The sequence below is a fragment of the Callithrix jacchus genome, chromosome 20, assembly GCF_049354715.1.
Source record: "Callithrix jacchus isolate 240 chromosome 20, calJac240_pri, whole genome shotgun sequence".
NCBI lineage: Eukaryota > Metazoa > Chordata > Mammalia > Primates > Cebidae > Callithrix > Callithrix jacchus.
In genome coordinates this window covers 46,900,543-46,920,590 of record NC_133521.1, presented here as the reverse complement: position 1 = coordinate 46,920,590, position 20,048 = coordinate 46,900,543, and the positions used below count along the sequence as shown (strand labels likewise).

The 20,048-nt window shown below is 52.8% G+C and overlaps 1 protein-coding gene across 15 annotated transcripts in view; it reads left to right on the top strand.

Annotated features, from left to right (window-relative positions):
* Nucleotides 1-15,919, top strand: part of ANKRD11 (ankyrin repeat domain 11) — a 232,043-nt gene extending 216,124 nt beyond the window's left edge. For 14 of the 15 annotated variants that reach the window (XM_078358000.1, XM_078358005.1, XM_054248547.2 and 11 more), the window contains 4 exons: nt 1,673-1,771; nt 2,130-2,273; nt 5,464-5,556; nt 8,000-9,053. In XM_078358000.1, coding sequence (XP_078214126.1) covers nt 1,673-1,771; nt 2,130-2,273; nt 5,464-5,556; nt 8,000-8,185 — 522 coding nt within the window. In that variant the 3' untranslated portion in view covers nt 8,186-9,053. Of the gene's footprint in view, nt 1-1,672; nt 1,772-2,129; nt 2,274-5,463; nt 5,557-7,999; nt 9,054-15,633 lie in introns of those variants that run through there. The other variant, XM_035281784.3, reaches the window with a different exon arrangement.
* The last annotated feature ends 4,129 nt before the right edge of the window (nt 15,920-20,048 follow it).

The following is a 20,048-nucleotide window of genomic DNA, read 5'->3' as shown; positions in this document are numbered from 1 at the left end:
CACATGCGCATCCTCCCCTGAATGTGCCTGAGGAACCCTGCAGGTGACAAGGCCCTCCCATGCCCTGTCTCCTGGTGGGCCCTTCTGGGAGTGGCAGGCAGCGGTGTGGTCAGAGGCCCCATGCCTGGCCTGCGATGACGGCTGTTAGGCAGGAGCCCACTGGCATGAGGTGGGGCCTTCTGCTCCTGGTGTCCTAGGTGGTGTGACCTGGAGACCTCGTCAGGCCGTCCACTGTGAGCTGAGGGCTCTCCCTCTGCGGTGGGTGTGTGTCTTGGGGAAGAGACCTGTTGGAAGCCTGTTTCTTTGAGACCACTGCCCATGCACATGGCAGTCACTACTGTGCCTCTGTGTCCCTCTCCTGCATTTCCTCACTGGAGCTCTGCTGGCTGGAGCTGCTGCCCCTTCTGCCTGCAGGTTCCCAGAGTCACCAGTGTTTGGCCGTCTGCTGGGAGTCGTCCAGCCTTGGCTGTCAGGAGCTCCTCCTGGGCGCCCTCTTCTCCGTCCATGTACCCCCAGCACCCCTGTTTTCTGGCTGGCCCCTCCATGTTTCAGCTGGTCTTGGCCACCCCCTCCCACTCTGCCATCACCACGTGGCCCCACCTGAACGGAGCCCCTGAGCACATGGCCGTGCTTTCTGTGTCTGCTTTGGAAACCTCACTCCCTGTGGGCCTGAGATCTGCCCTGCACCACGGGCCTCAGCCTGGCCCGACGCTCCTGTGTGTCCCTTTTTTCTGCAACAGTGCAAGGCTTCATCGGCCGGGCACGGTAGCTCATGCCTGTAATTCCAGCACTTTGGGAGGCCAAGGCAGGCAGATCACAAGGTCAAGAGATTGAGACCATCTTAGCCAACATCATGAAACCCCTTCTCTACTAAAACACAAAAAATTAGCCAGGCACGGTGGTGCACGCCTATAATCCCAGCTACTCGGGAGGCTGAGGCAGGGGAATCGCTTGAACCTGGGAGGCAGAGGTTGCAGCGAGCCTGAGATCCCCCCACTTCACTCCTGCCTCGATGACAGAGTGAGACTCCGGCTCAAAAAAAAAAGTGCAAGGCCTCGTCCTGATGGTCTCTGCTGTCGTTACTTCCTCATTCACTTCCCAGGGTGCCTATAGTTTCAGAGTCATGACCCACCCTGTGAGGGCCCTCCCACTGGGTGGGGGTGCAGTGCCTCCTCACCATGCCTCCGGCTGCAGCCCCACTGCCCTCCATGGGGACCTCTCCCAAGACCAGAGGCTTGGTTGTCAGCCTTCATATTCCACTGTGGGCATTACACCCTGGTTGAAGCTGACTTGGGGTGTGCGGACCCTCTCTCTGAACACAGGCAGCTCAGACTACCCCAGCCCGCTCCTGCTGTCTTGCTGTATTTCTTCTGCAGAGTTGGGTGCTCACGCCTGTGCTTCATGCCCTCCTTGGCACGCCACAGGCATTGTCCTGTGCCTCTCCCTGCACTCCTTCCTGTCCTCACATGGTGCCGTATGGGGCACCGTGTAGGTGCCCGGTCTCCTGTGTCCTGCACTTCAGTGGTGTCTAGAAAGCTTCCTGTTGCTGGGACTGGAGGGGTCTCCAGGGTAGGCTTCTAGGAGTGGGGAGGCCGAGTAGGGACCTCCCTGAACTCCAGTCTGTTGTTAGTGCAGTGCCCCAGCCAACCCCCGACTCACCTTTCACCTGCAGATCGCACCCCCTCCCTCCCTGGCGGAGCCCCTGAAGGAGCTGTTCAAGCAGCAGGAGGCTGTCCGGGGAAAGCTGCGCCTGCAGCACAGCATCGAGCGGGTAAGGGTGCCGGCACGGGCAGGGCGGCCACGGTGCAGGGCGTCCACAGTGCAGGGGCCCGGGGCTGTCTGTCTTGTGGGGACAGTGGGGCCTGGGGCGCCGACATGGGCAGAGGCGGCCACGGCCAGGGTGTCCACGGTGCAGGGGCCTGGGGCTGTCTGTCTTGTGGGGACAGTGTGGCCTGGGGCGCCAACATGCGCAGAGGCGGCCACGGTGCAGGGGCCTGGGGCTGTCTGTCTTGTGGGGACAGTGGGACCTGGGGCGCCGACATGGGCAGGGGTGGCCACGGCCAGGGTGTCCACGGTGCAGGGGCCCAGGGCGTGGTTGTGTCCCAGCTCACCTGGTTCCTCTCCTCCAGGAGAAGCTGATCGTGTCCTGTGAGCAGGAGATTCTGCGGGTTCACTGCCGGGCAGCCAGGACCATCGCCAACCAGGCAGTGCCATTCAGCGCCTGCACGATGCTGCTGGACTCAGAGGTCTACAACATGCCCCTGGAGAGCCAGGTAGGGCCGTCTGCAGGTCGCATTCATCCGAACACCCCCCCGCCCTGCCACCCCTCCCCTTTACAGATTCTGTACTTTGACCAGGAGCTTCCCAGGTGCCCCTGTGCCCCTGTGCCCCGGTGCCTTGCAGGGGCTGCAGAGTCCTTTGCGTACCTCTAGCCTTGGGCGAGCCTCAGAAAGGAGCCAAGAAGGCTGGAGCCGAGAGTGGACAGCTGTCCTCACGGGCAAGGCCCTGGGCCTCAGCAGCTCAGTCCCTGCGTGCTCCTTAGACCTCTGAAACCCTTGTCCATGCAGTTGGAGCAGCTGCCTCTACCTCAGCAGCTTTCAGGGCTGGCCTTATTTCCTTTTAAACTGCTGGGCTCCCCCTGCAGCTCTCAGGCACCCCAGGGGCTGTCCTGCGGGGACACCCACACCTGGATGCGCGCAGCTTTTCTCAGCCAGGATGGACCTGACCTAGGGTCCTAGAACCACAGTCACACTGTCTGGCCCATCCGCTGTGGGGCTCCACCCACTCCTGCCCCTCCCCTGCCTTTGACCTGTTCTATCCACTGGGACACAGGACGTGGACGGCCAGGGCCCTGTGCTCTCCCCTGGGCAGCTCTTCCTGTGTGCCTGCAAGTGACCCATGTGCCGGGGCCTCCTGCCTTAGAAATTGTTCTCCAGCCACCACTGATCTGTCCGTGTGGGCCCCGTGGACCCCTGGCTCCCCCATTGCCTGCCCTGGATCAGCCCCTTCCTCCCCTCTGGAGGCCCTGCACTCAGGTCATGGGGTCCCAGGGTTCCAGGCCCCACATCCTCCATAGGGGATGCTCCTAGAACACATGCCCGCCTTGGTGTCCAGACCTTGCAACAAGACTCATAACGTGTGCCCCTCCTGTGATGCCACCTAGCCCTGGGCACTCCGAGCAGCACCAGGTTTTGCTGTGTGGTCACAGGCAGGCTCTCCGCAACGTTCACTTGAAAATACCTCTTAGTGCATTAAAGAGCTTCCTTTCTTTGGGGATGTATTTTATCAACGTCCCTTGTTTAAACATTCTACACAGTGACAGATTTTCTTTAAGGAAAACATGAGTTGTACCAAACGATGCTTTGGGGACTGGATGCTGAAAAGTGTGGGTTCTCGTACCCGCTGAAGGCCGTGATGGACCAGCGGTCAGGACAGCACTGTGCAGACTGAGCTTGGTGGAGAGCAGAAACGAGCAGAACCAGCTCAGGCTTCTCACACAAACCTTCCAAGGAAGCACGCTTCCCCTCTTCAGTTCTCACGGGGAATGGGGTGTCTGTCCCCTCGAGCATTTATCCTTTGAGTCAAACAATCCAGTTAAAATACGCAATTTAGTTGCTGTTGCTACAGTCACCCTGGTGCCATCAAACAGGTTTTACTCACCTTCCTTTCAGTACCCCCTTGACCATTTCTTCCTCCCTGCCCAGCTCTCAGTCCCCTGCCCAGCCTCTGGTAACCCTCCTCCTCCTCCTCCTCTCTCTGTCCATGACTTCATTTGTCAAGTGAGAGCATGTGGTATTTGTCTTTCTGTGCCTGGCTTATTTTACTTAACATGATGACCTCCAGTTCCGTCCATGTTTTTGAAAACGACAGGCTCTCCTTTTTTGTCACTGAATAGTACTCCATTGTGTATGTACCACATTTTCTTTATCCATTCATCTGTTGAGGGGCCACCAAGTTGCTTCCATGTCTTCTCTACTGTAAACGGAGCTGCATCGAACATGGGAGTGCAGATCACTCGTAGATACACTGAGTATTGCTTGCTCTGTCACTGAAGCCGAGTGCAGTGGTGGTCTCAGCTCACTGCTGCTTCTGGGGCTATCCCCAGCAGTGGGATTGCTGGATGCTATGGTAGCCCAATTTCTAATATTTTGAGGAACCACCAAACCCGTTCTCCATAGTGGCTGTATCAATTTACATTCCCACCAGCCGGGTACCAGGGTGCCTTTTCTCCACATCGTCGCCAGCACTTGCAATTGCCTGTCTTTTGGATAAAGGCCATTTTAACTGAGTGACATGATAGCTCACTGTAGTTTTTATTTGCATTTCTCTGATGAGCAGTGATGCTGAGCTCCTTTTCAGATGCCTGTTTGCCATTTGTGTGTCTTCTTTGAGAAATGTCAATTCAAATCTTTTGCCCGTTTTTTGATCGGATGATTAGATTTTTTCGTCTAGAGTGGCTTACGTGCCTCACAGGTTCCGGTTCCGGTTGTGAATCCTGTGTCAGATGAGTGGCTTGCAGATGTTTCCCCTCTCACTGTGCCCTTTGTTGTGCACAAGCTTTTCAACTTGATGTGATCCCAGTTGTCCATGTTTGCTGTGGTTGCTGTGCTTGTGTGGTATTGCTCAACTTTTTGCCCAGACCAGTGTCCTAGAGATTTTCCCCAATGTTTTCTTGTAGTAGTATCATGGTTTGAGGTCTTAGATTTGAGACTTTAATCCATTTTGGTTTTGTTTGTATATGGTGAGAGATGGGGTCTAGTTACACGCTTCTCTGTGTGGATGTCCATTGTCCCCAGCACTGTTTATGGAAGAGACCGTCCTTTCCCTGTGATTGTTACTCTGTCCTTGGCCCCTTTGTGGAGTTTGTTTCTGGGTGTGTTTATGTCAGTGCTCTACATGTTCTGAGAAGCAGATGGTGTCATCAAGGCCACCGTGAACCCTCTGCTGTGTTACTGAGCCCACTGAAAAAGGGGAGGGAGCCCAGACATTTTGTCCGTGTCTGTCCCTCACCAGGACACAGGGACAGTGATATACCTAGAAAGTCTCGCCCAGTAGACTTTCTTAATGTATTGAATATACATTGAATGATTGGATGATGAGATTTTTTTTGTGTAGAGTGGATTACATGCGGGCTGAGCCCTGCCTGTCCCATGGGGCAGGGTTGGGGACCAGCTCAGAGGCGGGGCCTGCAACCTCCCGGTGCCTAGGGAACAAAGGCCCAGCTGCCTTCACATACATTTTAGGGAAGCTGTTTGGGGAGATGGGGCAGGGTCATGCCTCCATTCTGGAGAGATTGTTCTCCAGCCACCATGCCTTGAAGGTAATGAAACACGTGGGCGGTGGAATGAGGTTGACCCTTTGGTTTTTCCCTTGAGAAAGGTCACTGTAGCATTGCCCAGGCTGGTGCAGCTTCTCGTAGTGGTCTCCGGGTCTTCTGATGAAACCCGTGTTTGGTTTCCACAGGGCGACGAGAACAAGTCAGTGCGTGACCGGTTCAACGCCCGCCAGTTCATCTCCTGGCTCCAGGATGTGGATGACAAGTACGACCGCATGAAGGTCAGTGCTGCACTTCTTCCCCCACAGCTCCGCCTGGCACTCCAGGTGCCCCTGGGGACAAGGGAGGCTGCTGCCCAGTGACAATTTCAGATTCTCTTAACCTGGCCCATGCTTGCAGGGAGGCGAGGTCCTGCCCCTGTACGTGGCCTCCTCCAAGTCTTCCCTTCTGTCCAGCTGTGCAGGAAGCGGCTCCTGTCACCAGCTCAGCAGGGCCCTAGGCTTGATGGTCAGACCTCCTGAGACTGCCCTGTGGGCCCCCTCTAAAGTCTCGGCGTTCGCCCTCCGCTGCTCTGAAAATACAGGCCAGGGCAGCGGGCAGAGGCGGGGTAGGCGCTGGGAAGGGCAGCACACCCTCGGTCCCAGTCGCTAGGGCTGCTCACCTGGACACCCAGAGGATCCACTAAGCAGCAGTGGAAAGTGGCAACTTGCCAAGTTACAGAACTATAAAGTAAGCGTCACGCTGCACAGTCGCCCACCAGGCCTGGGAGCAGGCGGCCCCGGCTACCTGCAGAATCAGGCTCAGCACCTCTCAGGTCCCTGAACCAAGCACCCCGTGTCATGCTGCAGCTCTCAGAAGGTACTAGTGTGGGCACAGATGAGAACCAGCAGCCCTACCTGTTGGGAGCCACAAGTCCTTGTGAGGTGTGGCCCTTGGGGGCTTGTGCTGAGGCAGGAGCTCAGGTCTGAGCTGTAACCAGCCCCAAGATGATGGTGCGTGAAGTCACTCACATCACACCACACCCTCCCTAGGCCCTTTCTAACTAAAGCTGTGAGGAAAACTGACTGAAGGCTCTAAAAACACACAGGAAAGACTTTCCTATAAGATAAATAAATGTTTGACTACATTAAAATGGGACTTTGGGCTGGGCACAGTGGCTCCCGCCTGTAATCTCAGCACTGGGAGGCCAAAGAGGGCGTATGACCTGAGGTGAGGAGTTTGAGACCAGCCTGGCCAACACAGTGAAACCCCGTCTCTACTAAAAATACAAAATTAGCTGGGCATGGTGGCGCATGTCTGTAATCCCAGGTACTTGGGAGGCTGAGGCAGGAGAATTGCCTCAATGCAGGAGGCAGAGATTGCAGTGAGCTGAGATCGCACCATTGCCCTGCAGCCTGGGGGACCAGAGTGGAAGTCTGTGTAGTACTTTAGATACATTCACGAATTAAATATAGTTTAAACTGTGTACATTCAGTACATTAACAGGGCACAGAGGGTTATAGTGTCAGTGTAAAAAGAACTCTTACAAACCAGTGAGAAAAACGGTGCACAGAAAATAATTTATATAGAGGCATTCCACAAAGGAGAGAAAATGACCAAACCTAATGAAAAGATCTTCACTGTAATCGTTAATGTCGGAACCATAAATTAAGCAACTTCTCACATAATGGGAAGCGGGGTTGGGGGCAGTATCACTGCAGTATTAGGAGAAGTTTTAATTAGACTTTTATCAAGTAAACTGTGACAGTATCAAATTTCAAAATGCTGTTATTACCTCACCTAGCTATTTCACTTCAGTCATTTAAAACTGAGGGATATGGCGGGTGCCATGACTCACACCTGTAATCCCAGCACTTTGGGAGGCCCAGGCAGGCGGATCACCTGAGGTCAGGAGTTCGAGACCAGCCTGGCCAACATGATGAAACCTTGTCTCTACTAAAAACAGAAAAGTTAGTTAGCCAGGTGTGGTGGTGGGTGCCTATAATTCTAGGAGACTGATGCATGAGAATCACTTGAACCAGGGAGACGAAGGTTGCAGTGAGCCGAGAAATATATGTTGAGAAAAACTTGTTAGGGTTTTGCAGTGTGGTACATATCTATCTATACACAAATTAACTGGGCATGGTAGCACCTGTAATCCCAGCTGCTCGAGAGGTTGAGGACAAGGCTGCAGTGAACCATGAGTGCACCACTGCACTCCAGCCTTGAGACCCTGTCTCCTGTGGCATATCAGCACTTCCTGTGCCACGCTTAAATTTCTCCATGAGTTCCCAAATACATCCTACCCCAGTCTGGCCCCTCATGTGCACTCTCAAATGGCATAGTTTCTACTCTAAATACAAGTCACACTATCACTAGCCATACAGAATTATCAAATGTAGAAAGCACAAAGCTGTTTGATTGTAATCGGCTGTAGTGGCTGCTGGACGTGAGCCCCAGGCCAACCCAGAGCAGCGGGCAGGGACCTCAGGCGGGGTTGGCACAGACAGCAGTAATGGCGATGGACACCCAGCACAGCTGGCGCTACCAACATATGTAATAACTAGTTGCCAGGGCAGGTACAGCTGGTCCTGGGCATGTGCCCCCTGACAGCAGCACCACAATGGGCAAAGGGCTCCTTGGGGCCTGGCCCGTCCCAGGGTAGGTTCACGCCCCTGCTGGGGGAGGCAGAGTCTGGGGCTCTCCCTTCACTCCTCCTCCCTCTCCCCACCGTGTGTCCCGCAGACCTGCCTCCTCATGCGGCAGCAGCACGAGGCCGCGGCCCTGAACGCCGTGCAGAGGATGGAGTGGCAGCTGAAGGTGCAGGAGCTAGACCCCGCCGGGCACAAGTCCCTGTGCGTGAACGAGGTGCCCTCCTTCTACGTGCCCATGGTCGACGTCAACGATGACTTTGTGTTGTTGCCGGCATGACACCGCAGGATGGCCGCAGGACGCAGGCGAGGGCGGCACTGCTGCCCAGGGCTGCTGCTGAGCCCCAGGGGTGGAGGAGGGAGCGCCATGTCCACCCAGGCGGGGAGAGACCCCGAGAGAGACTGCACTTGGCCACAGCGTCTCCATCCCTTCCAGACTGGTCCAGACGTCAGGGAGGTGAAACATGTCTCTTCTCCACCAGCTGCTGTGGCAGGGGCAAAGCCCCCAGAGCCTCACCGGCCCCGGCGGGACAAGGATACCATGCCGGCCGCACACATGGCAGCTTCTGTCTGAAAACGGTGACCTTCAGGCCCTTTTCTCCAGCCAACTGCAGAGGCATTTCAGGAGTTGAACGGAGTGCATTTTTAAAACTTTTTGTTCCATTCTGATCAACTAAATAAAAATAAGGTGTCCACCTCTCACAGACGGTGACCTGCAAGTCGGAGGGGCCGGAGTGCCATCCCAGCCATGGTCCTGTTGCCACAGAGTTGCGACGGCCTGAGACTGGGCTTTTGACCTGGTGCGGAGCAGGTGCTGGCCGTGCCCCTGCCTATGCACAGGGACAGAGCCAGGACTCCCCGGAGTGTTTTTAATGGAGTCAAATCCACGTGGTTTGTATATTTTTTCCTTTAATCTTGGGCATTTTGTTTCTCTTTCTGAGAACATAACTTGAAACACTACAGAGCCAATAATCATATAAAAAGTGTATCCGTAAGTGCTGTACAGTTTTATATACATTCACAATGTACTTTTGCTGCCTTCTAGATAATTTATTTTGCAACACATTACTGCACAGTTGTAAATAACTTATGTACTGTAACATCACTTTCAGTTATGTGTAAAGAAATAAATAAATTAATTAAAGTGCTCTTTGTCCAGTGTGTCCCTCTCAGGAGAGGGGCTGTGTGTGGGATTGAGACACTGTCACTCCCCAGACAGGCGCAGTGGCTCACACCTGTAAACCTAGCACTTTGAGACCAGCCCGCCCAACATGGTGAAATCCCATCTCTACTAAAAATACCAGAATTAGCCAGTGTGGTGGTTGGTGGTGCATGCCTGTAGTCTTAGCTACTTGGGAGGCTGAGGCAGGAGAATCGTTTGAACCCGGGAGGTGGAGGTGGAGGCTGCAGTGAGCCGAGATCCTGCCACTGTAGGAGGCCCTGTCTCAAGAAAACCTTTTTCAGCCGGGCGTGGTGGCTCACACCTGTAATCCAAGCACTTTGGAGGCCAAGGCAGGCGGATCACCTGAGGTCGGGAGTTCAAGACCAGCCTGATCAACAAGGTGAAACCCTGTCTTTAAAAAATAATAATAATTAAAAAAACGTTTTTCCTCTCAAACTGTTAGCTTTTAATTTTGAAACAAATTATATTTTCCCCTCCTCCTCTGCCATCACACAGAGTGGGAACACTACAAGATTACTGCCTCCTCAAGGTGAAGGCGGCTCCTTGGGGCGGGAGCCTGTTCCTCACCGCTGGTTGCAGGCACTTGTCCTGCTCTCCCGGGGGACCGGCTCAGGGGAGCCTTTATCTTGCTGCAGGGCCGTGCAGGAAAGAAGAAGGCCAGCCCTTGGCCATCTGTTCCACGAGGCCTGTGAGAAGTTGGAGAGAAACAGCGTCACTCCCTACAGCTCTGAGCACTGCAGCCCTGAACAGACCTTGTGGCTAGTGATTCAAGTCACAGCTGGCTGGCTTGTAGCACCACTCTCAGCTCCCTGGCAGCTGCAGCTGGCGAGGGAATCCAGGGAATCGCTGCTTTGAGAGCCCTCGTCCTGGCCAGAAGGCAGCTTGGGCCAGGCCTCCACTTAGATGGTGCTGTGCTCTGTGGGGTCCGGGCTCAGAGGAGGCCTGCCAGGGCCCTCCAGCAATTGTGGCTCCAGGAGACTCTTGATGCTTGGCGTGGCAGAGGGTGAGTTAATAGAGGTGCCTTACCCTTTTCCTTTGGATCCCTGTCTCCCCTCCACCTGGGGGGCTGGGGAAGGAGTAGCAGCTGTAGAAACAAACCCCATAGAAGAGCAGAGCCTACCCATGCATCAGAAGCAATGGGGGTCCTGGTCACTGTGTCCCCTGCAGAGGAGCCTGACCTGGGAGGGTCCCTGAGCCGTGCCAGGCAGAGCCGGTGGTGGGGGCAGTGCCTTCGTTCCCCGAAAGGCCCCTGTGAGCTCCCTCCATGGCCAGGCCCCTGCGTGGGGTTGGGGGTGGGTATGAGGCTGTGCCCTCTTCCTCTGACTCCTGTCTTCCATATGTGCATAAGGCTTTTGTGGATTCCTTCCAGTTCCCTTCAGGGCTCAGCCTGGGCAAAGGCAGGGTGTTCCCACCTCATTTATGACCTTGTGGGTGGGGCTATGGAGAAGGCCACAAGGTTCCAGTATATTTTTTCTGTGTTTGGACTGGCTGTGGTTTGAGTTTTTTTGTTTTTGAGATGGAGTCTTGCTCTGTCCCCCAAGCTGGATGCAGTGCAGTGGTGCCATCTTGGCTCACTGCAGTCTCCACCTCCTGGGTTCATGCAGTCCTGCCTCAGCCTCGCAAGTAGCTGGGATTACAGGCAGCCACCACCATACCTGGCTAGTTTTATATTTTTAGTAGAGACGGCATTTCACCATGTTGGCCAGGCTTTCCACCCCTCCCCACCCCCTCTTAACCACAGAACTTTGGTCCAGTGAAACGTCCTGTAAACCCTGCTTTAAAGGGAAAATCTGAGTCAGCCTGTATCACACGGAGTGCTCTGCAGCACCAGCCCACAGCGGTGACGGCGCCCACCCAGGTCTGCTGGAGTCAGCTCCTGGGTACCTGCCAGGGGTGCAGTTCCCATAGAGCCTGCTCCCACAAGGGACAAGTGACAAAGCCTGCCGTCTTCAGAGAGAAGATCTGTGAATAAATGCTGACTTAACATCAGAGTGCCCAGGACTGCAGGAGCCTTCATGCCAGCCTGGAGACCCTGCTGCCCAGGGCCACCCATGTGGGCATCAGACCGCCCTTGGGAGGCTCTGGCTGGAGCTGGAGGAAGATGGCGCAACCCTGCCCACTCACCCACATCAGTGTGCCCCAGTGCCACCCAGTCCCTGCCTGGGGCCCAGGCTCTGACCGCCTGACTGGTGACAGGGTCCATACCCTGTAACTCCAGGCTTCCTGATTCCTTAACTTCCAGATGCTGTCAGGACCGCACTTAGCAACAAAACCCAAAGCACAGAGCAGGTGAGTGAGTGATCGGACCCCGGGCGCTTCAGGGAGGCCAGCGCCCTTCCTGGCACAGCGCCCCTCCCTGGCACAGGGTCTCTCTTAGGGAAGCCATCACCTTGCCAAGGGGTAGGATCTCAGGCTTCAAAGGAAAAAGGGAAAAAATTGGGGGCTTTTTCTGTTAAAGACGAGAAGCTGGTGGCTTTTGTAAAACCCGGAAGGAGGTGAAAGGATTTCATGAAAAGCCCCCGGCACAGAGAGAGGGCCTGCCCTGCCCAGGTGACCTTGCTGCGTCTGGAGTACAGGTCTCCATCCAGAGGTCTCCACTTCCAAGTGGTAACTGGGCCTGAGCCTGGCAGGAGAGGAAGGGTCCCAGCACATGGAGACAAGCAGGGCGGGGCCTCTATCTCCCCCACACCAGGGAGCTGCTTTTCTCCTTCGTGTTGGGGGACAGGGAAGACAGCCCCACAGGATATTAGAAAGAACAGGGCCCAGCTTGCCCCTGTTGAAAAGCAAAATGAAATACTGAAACTAGAGGGACCAGAAGGCAGCCACGGTATCGGCCAAGAGCTCAAGGACGGGGTGGAAGTCACACACCAGAGCTGGGGTGGTGAGGCCCTGTGGCTGGGCACAGAATGTCTCTCACATCTGAAATTGCCTCTGAAAGTGGAAAACTGGAGATGTGGCTCAGACCTATGTTCCAGCTCAGGAGGCTGTGGCAGGAGATCACTGGAGCCCAGGAGCTCAAGGCCATAGCAGACCATGAGTGAGCCTGTGAATAGCCACTGCCCTCCAGCCTGGGCAGCTCGGTAAGACCCTGTCTCTAAAACCAAAAATCAGGCTGGGTGTAGTATTTCACACCTATAATCCCAAAACTTTGGAAAGCCAAGGAAAGAGGATGCTTGAGCCCAGGAGTTCAAGTCCAGCCTGGACAAACAGAACCCGTCTCTTCAAAAACAAAAACCAGGCGTGGTAGTGCTTGTCTGTGGTCCCAGGTACTCAGGAGGCTGAGGTGGGAGGATTTCCTGGGCCTGGGAGGCTGAAGCTTCAGTGAGCTGTGATGGTACCACTGCCCTCCAGCCTAGGTGACAGAGCAAGACTCTGTCTTCAAAAAAAAAAAAAAAAAGGAGAGAGAAATAAAAGATAAGGGCTGGGCGCGGTGCCTCACACCTGTAATCCTAGCACTTCGGGAGGCCGGGGTGAGTGGATCACCTGAGGTCGGGAGTTTGAGACCAGCCTGACCAACACGGAGAAAGCTCATCTCTACTTAAAATACAAAACTAGCCAAACGTTGTGGCGTGTGCCTGTAATCCCAGATACTTGGGAGGCTGAGGCAGGTGGAGGTTGCAGTGAGCCAAGAGCACGCCACTGCACTCCAGCCTGGGTGAGAAGAGTGAAACTGCGTCTCAAAAAAGAAGAGAAAGGACCAAGTTAAAATAGCAGCTAGAGCCATTTACCCTGCAGTTAAGACCCTCAAAATTAAGCAGAGGGGGAATAAGCGACAAATTTAAAGCAGTGGCTCAGCCTGTCATCCCAGCACATTGGCAGGCCGAGGCAGGCTCAACGCAAGGTTAGGCATTCAAGACCAGCCTGGCCAAGATGGTGAAACCCCATCACTACTGAAATGCAAACAATTGCTGGGATTACAGGCATGATCCGCTAAACTCAGCTAAAAGACTTAAAGTCAGCTTATGTACAAAGCACTAAAGGAAAGTATGTTGAAAGAACTAAAATGATAGTATGAAAATTGTCTCACTAAATAGAGATAAATTATTCAAAAATAAAATTAACTGGAAATTCTATAGTTGAAAAGTAAAGTAATTGAATTTGAGTCGGTAGAAGCAAGAACCAGCAAACTTGAAATAGTGCAACTGAGATAATGAAATGTGGCCAGGCACGGTGGCTCGGAAGCCCAAGCCTGTGCGAGGCTGAGGCGGGCAGATCCCTTGAGCCCAAAGGTTTGAAACCAGCCTGGGCAACATGGCAAAAGCCCGTCTCTACAAAAAAAATTAGGTGTGGTGACATGCACCTATAGTCTGAGCTACTCAGGAGGTTGAGGTGGGAGGATTGCTTGCGTCCGGGAGGCGGAGGCTGCAGTGAGCTGAGATCATGCCGCTGCATTGCAGCCTGGACGACACAGCGAGACTCTTGTTTTGTTTTGTTTTTAAAAAGCTCAGAAATGTAGTAAAAAGAAACAAGGGAATTTAAATAGAATGCTAGAAAATATTTGTTTAACACAAGAAGGCAGTAACGGAAGAGGCGAGAAAGGAAAGTCACCCAACACACACACACGGCAAAATGGCACAAGTCCTTAACTGCAAGTGGATTAACCCTTCCAGTTAAAAGGCAGAGACTGAAAACCCAGACTCAATTAAAAACAAAAATAAAGACAACTAGACAGTTCAACAGCAATGGTGGCTGTGGGTCACCCCCCACATGGGCACCAAGGAAGGAGAGCCGTGCAAAGCCAACGCAAAATTAGTGCCTGAAGACTATCTTACAGTGTTATTACTCAGCGATTTCCTTTCTATAACCCTTTATATATAGTCATATATTAGTTTATGGCATTAGTGCCTGAAGACTATCTTACAGTGTTATTACTCAGCGATTTCCTTTCTATAACCCTTCATACGTAGTCATATATTAGTTTATGGCATTAGTGCCTGAAGAATATCTTACAGTGTTATTACTCAGCGATTTCCTTTCTATAACCCTTCATACGTAGTCATATATTAGTTTATGGCATTAGTGCCTGAAGAATATCTTACAGTGTTATTACTCAGCGATTTCCTTTCTATAACCCTTCATACGTAGTCATATATTAGTTTATGGCATTAGTGCCTGAAGAATATCTTACAGTGTTATTACTCAGCGATTTCCTTTCTATAACCCTTCATACGTAGTCATATATTAGTTTATGGCATTAGTGCCTGAAGAATATCTTACAGTGTTATTACTCAGCGATTTCCTTTCTATAACCCTTCATATGTAGTCATATATTAGTTTATGGCATTAGTGCCTGAAGAATATCTTACAGTGTTATTACTCAGCGATTTCCTTTCTATAACCCTTCATACGTAGTCATATATTAGTTTATGGCATTAGTGCCTGAAGAATATCTTACAGTGTTATTACTCAGCGATTTCCTTTGTATAACCCTTCATACGTAGTCATATATTAGTTTATGGCATTAGTGCCTGAAGACTATCTTACAGTGTTATTACTCAGCGATTTCCTTTGTATAACCCTTCATACGTAGTCATATATTAGTTTATGGCATTAGTGCCTGAAGACTATCTTACAGTGTTATTACTCAGCGATTTCCTTTCTATAACCCTTTATATATAGTCATATATTAGTTTATGGAATTAGTGCCTGAAGTCTCACTCACTGCTTACTTATATCTAGTTTATATATGTCATCATACTTAGTCCCATGTAGTCTTTCTATGTAATCATATAATAACGTGCTGCTTACTACTACTTAGTACTAGTACTTACTGCTTATAGTAGTTTGTAGTAGGAGGAATGCCCAGAGCAGTCACAGAACAGAAGCAGCACATGGGAGAACAGCCAGACCAGGACGAGAACCAAAGACCCCGGCGGTGGCGTCCCTGCCTGAAAGGGCAAACGCTGTATGGCAGGCTTGGAGCAAGAGCCTTCCCTCCTGATAGAGGAGCTGTGGCACCTGCATCCAGTTCCTGTGGAAAGTCGGCCTCAGGCCTGAGATCCTGGAAGTAACCGAGGGAGAAGAACCCTCTGGTGTGACCAGTCACAGTGGCTGTCCACCCTGTCAGTCTTTTCTCACTTCTGTGCTGGCTCAAATCATCCTCCCATAAATATCTTAGAGAAGAGCACACGTCTGTCAGCTCCCACTGCCGTGGCTTACAGAATCCTTCCATTAGAAACCCTTTGAAGTCTCCAGCCCCCAGATAAGAAGTGCTGCACACAGCCCACCTACTTGCCTCGGTGACCTAATGGGGTGGACCCCTTTTCTGTACACGACCCTCTACTACTGCGCATGGCACGGCCCCCTACTGCACACGGCCCGCTTCTCTTGACTAGGTGATAATGGGGTGGCCCCTCGCTTGTGGCTCACGTGATGATGTATGCCCTATCACTACACCTATAGATGAAGACCTCACGACCCTTCCCCTGCTTGTACCTAATATGCTCTGGGCGTTCGGGGCCTTGCCTCTCTCCTCTCATAGGTGGTGTGGCCCCCCCAAGCTGCTCTTCTCAAGTTCTTCATTGTCCTTTCTCTTTATTTCTCAGATCCTGTGCCTCAGCACAGCAGTAGGGGACACCCCACAACCCTGTGGGGCCGGCAGCCCTACAGGTGGAGACTTCAATACCCTCACTTCCCATAATGGATGGAACGACTAGGAAGAAGATGCACTGGGAAACAGAGGCCTGAAAAACCACACTGACTGACCCCAGCTGCGCCTCCAGACCACCTGCCGACAGAAAAACATTCCTCCCAAGTGCACAGGATTGTTCTCCAAAAACACCCTCTGTTAGGCCACAAATCACACCTTGGTGAATTAAAACAGATGGAAATGACACAAAGCATGTTCTTCAGCCCCCGTGGAATGAAATTAGAAATCAGTAATAGGAGAGAATTTGGAACATTGGAAAACCTGAAAATTAAGTTCTGCCTCCTAAATAACCAACAGGTCAGGAACGAGGTCACGAGGGAGGCAGGCGCAGTGGCTCACGCCGGCAATCCCAGCACTCTGGGGGCCGAGGCAGAAGGACCTTTGAGACCAGCCTGGGCTACACAGCAGGATCCTGTCTCTACAGAAAATACAAAAAGCCCGGCATGGTTGTGATGGGGGAGAGGCAGGAAAGGGCTGGGTAAAGAAAGGCGGGTCCCTGGTGTGGGCTCCACCCCCATGGGCCTAGGTGAGGACAGGCTCTCCTGCTTTCCCGCCCAAATGCGGCAATTTCCAAGATCACACTGGCCTGCCATGCCCCCATCCTGGGCCTATGAAAACCCGAGACCCTAGTAGACAGACATACAGGCAGCCAGACATTGTGAGGAGCACGTCAGCAGAGACGACACAAGTGGCCTGGTCAGCAAGAGGAGGGGGAGGGGGGCAAGCATGTGACAGGCACCCCAGGCACCAAGCAACCTTGGGACAAGGTGGAGTTCTGCTGGGGCAGTCAGAGGAGAGCCAGAGCCACGGAGCAGCCCAGCTCCAGGGGAAAACCTTCTGGCTCCCTTCTGGCTCCCCTGCTGGCAGAGAGCTACTTCCATTCGATAGAACTGCAGTCATTCTCCAAGCCCACGTGTGATCCAATTCTTCCTGTGCACCAGGGCAGGAACCTAAGACTCAGAAAGGCATCTGTCCTTGCCACAAGGTAGAGGGTGTAATTGAGTGAATGAACACAAATCACCTGCAGATGGCAGACTGAAAATGCACCCTGTAACACACGCCCACTGGTGCTTCAGGAGCTGCAAACATCCACCCAGGCCGGGCGCGGTGGCTCACGCCTATAATCCCAGCACTTTGGGAGACCGAGGCAGGTGGATCACGAGGTCAAGAGATCGAGACCATCCAGGTCAACATGGTGAAACCCCGTCTCCACTAAAAATACAAAAAATTAGCTGGGCATGGTGGCGCGTGCCTGTAATCCCAGCTACTCGGGAGGCTGAGGCAGGAGCATTGCCTGAACCCAGGAGATGGAGGTTGTGGTGAGCCGAGATCGCGTCATTGCACTCCAGCCTGGGTAACAAGAGCGAAACTCCGTCTCAAAAAAAAAAAAATACAAAAAATTAGCTGGGCATGGTGGCGTGTGCCTGTAGTCCCAGCTATTCAGGAGGCTGAGGCAGGAGAATCACCTGAACCCAGGAGGCGGAGGTTGCGGTGAGCCGAAATTGTGCCATTGCACTCCAGCCTCAGTAACAAGAGCGAAACTCTGTCTCAAAAAAAAAAAAAAAAAATTCACCCCAGACACTGGTGTGGGGTCGGAGCCCAGAGCCTGCCCATCTCTATGCCCCCCTAGAGGGCTGAGCAGCAAGGCACTGAAGAAGTGAGCTGCACCCTCATCACACACCCTGCAGGGGGCGAGGGACCCTTTCCTGTTACAGTAGTCCACGCCTGTTGTCCCACCCGTGAGCCTGAATAGTCAGTGTCACGTGAGTCCAAGAGCTTGAGGCTGTAATGGGTCATGATCGCACCACTGTGAGGAAGGGGAGGAGTGTGAGGAAGGAGGACAGGAAAGGGCACCTGAGCCCTCCCGGTGTATTTTGACAATGGAACGGACAGTGGTGAGAACAGGTGATGTGCACCCGCCCACAAGCTGGTTTTGCACAGAGCACGCATGTCCCTGCCACATGGCTTGGTGGACCACAGACCTATTTGGTCAGAGCGCGGGTGGCCTGTGTGGTCCCAGATAGGACGATGGAGATGGCGACAGATAAGCCTCTCTACACCTCCTTCCCTTCCCCTACTGCCGCCTCCGGTTTCCTGGGCATGGAGCAAAGGATGACATCTTAATAGCTGAGTGGGGAATCTGAGCTGGAAGAGTAGCTGAGCTGCGAGGGCTGAGACAGCAGGACATGAACCCCTTGCTTACAGCTCTGGGGCGGCTGCGTAAGCGCAGTGGCCAGGACTGAAGCCACGTTTTTAGAGACGGGGTTTCACCATGTTGGTCAGGCTGGTCTCAAACTCCTGACCTTATGATCCACCCACCTCGGCCTCCCAAAGTGCTGGGATTACAGGCGTGAGCCACTGCGCCTGGCCCTATTATTTATTTATTTGAGACAGAGTCTCACTGTGTCATGCAGGCTGGAGTGCAGTGGTGTGATCTCGGCTCACTGCAGCCTTTGCCTCGGCCTCCTGAGTCGCTGGGATTACAGGCTCCTGCCGCCAACGCCCAGCTAATTTTTGTATTTTTAGTTGAGATGAGGGTTCACCATGTTGGTCAGGCTTGTGGGTAACCCCCCATATAGGCACCTAGGAATGAGAGCTAAGCAGAACCCTGGCACAGTTAGGGCTTGAGGAATATCTCACTTTATAGTGTTACTACTCAGCTATTTCCTTTTATATAATCCTTTACACAATCACATATTAGTTTATAGAATTAGGGCTTGACAAATCCCTTTATATAATCCTCTATATATAATCATATAATAGTTGATAGTATGAGTGCCTAAAGAATATTTCCCTACGTATATACCTATAATTATATCTTAGTTCGTAATCAGAGGAATGCCTAGAGTGGACACAGTGCAGAGCATGAATTAAGGAATAAGCAGCTTATAATCAGAGGAATGCCTGGAGTAGACACAGTGCAGAGCATGATTTAAGGGAAAAACAGTTATACCAGGACAAGGATCCATGGCCCAGGCGGCAGCGTTCAGTATCATAAAGATACCCGCTGTGAGGCAGGCTTGGGGCGAGAGCCACTCCTCCTGATAAAGGAGTTGTAGGACCCCGCTCCAGTTCTTGTGGGAGGCCGCCCTCAGACCGGCAATCCACCTTGGTGACTGTGAACTCGATCAGCTCTTGCTACTGTGCTGCCCATAGAACCCATTGGAAGCTGCCGGCAGGTGGCGGTAACCCTGACAGCTCTGTCACTGCTGTGTGACTCAAAGCATCCTCCCATAAATCTTCTTAGAAGTAGTTTGTCCATAGATAGAGGAATTGCACACTGCACCCTCTTCACTGCACCCGGCCCACCTCCCAACCGAGGTGACTTAATGGGGGTAGACCCCTTGCTGTGCACGGCCCTTGCCTTCGTGGGAACGGGCCCCGTGCTGTGCACTGTCCACCTCCCGGCCTAGGTGACCTAATGGGGGTGGACCCCATGTTTTATTACCCACGACCCTATCACTGTCCTTAAAGATGGTTTCACTCACTGCCCTGCCCCCTAACCTATACACAATAAATACTCATGCTTCTGGACATTCGGGGCCTCGCCTGACTCCGCTCATAGATGGCGTGGCCCCCCGGGCCCAGCTGCGTTTTTCTTGTCCTTCTGTGTCCTGTCTCTTTATTTCTCAGATCCTGCACCTCAGCACAGCATAAGGGACACCCCATGACCCTGTGGGGCCCTCAGCTCTACAAGGCTGGTCTTGAACTCTTGACCTCAGGTGATCCTGAGATTACAGGTGTGTGCCAATGCTCCTTGCCTTGTTTTGTTTTTCAGATTTTATTTCTCTTGTCCCGCCAGTTTCATATTTTCAAATAAAGTGTTATTACCTATCGGGGGGAAAAAAAATACTAGACCCTTAGCTGGGAACAACAGAGGCCTGACATTCATGTTTGGAATTTCAGAAGAGAAAGATGATGGTGTTAAGGAAATGTGTTCAGGCCGGGCACGGCGGCTCACACCTGGAATCCCAGCACTTCGGGAGGCTGAGGCGGGCAGATCACGAGGTCAGGAGATCGAGACCAGTCTGAGCAACATGGTGAAACCCCTTCTCTACTAAAAATACAAAAATTTGCCAGGCATGGTAGCTCATGCCTATAGTCTCAGCTACTCAGGAGGCTGAGGCAGGGGACTTGTTTGAACCTGGGAGGCGGAAGTCGCAGTGAGCTGAGATCACACCACTGCACTCCAGCCTAGGGCAAGAATGAAACTCTGTCTCAAAAAAAAGCAGATGTGTGGACCTGACACTTGCATCTCTGGCATTTCAGGAGAGGAGCGAGGTGTGGACCCCCAGGTCTCCAGCCCAGCAT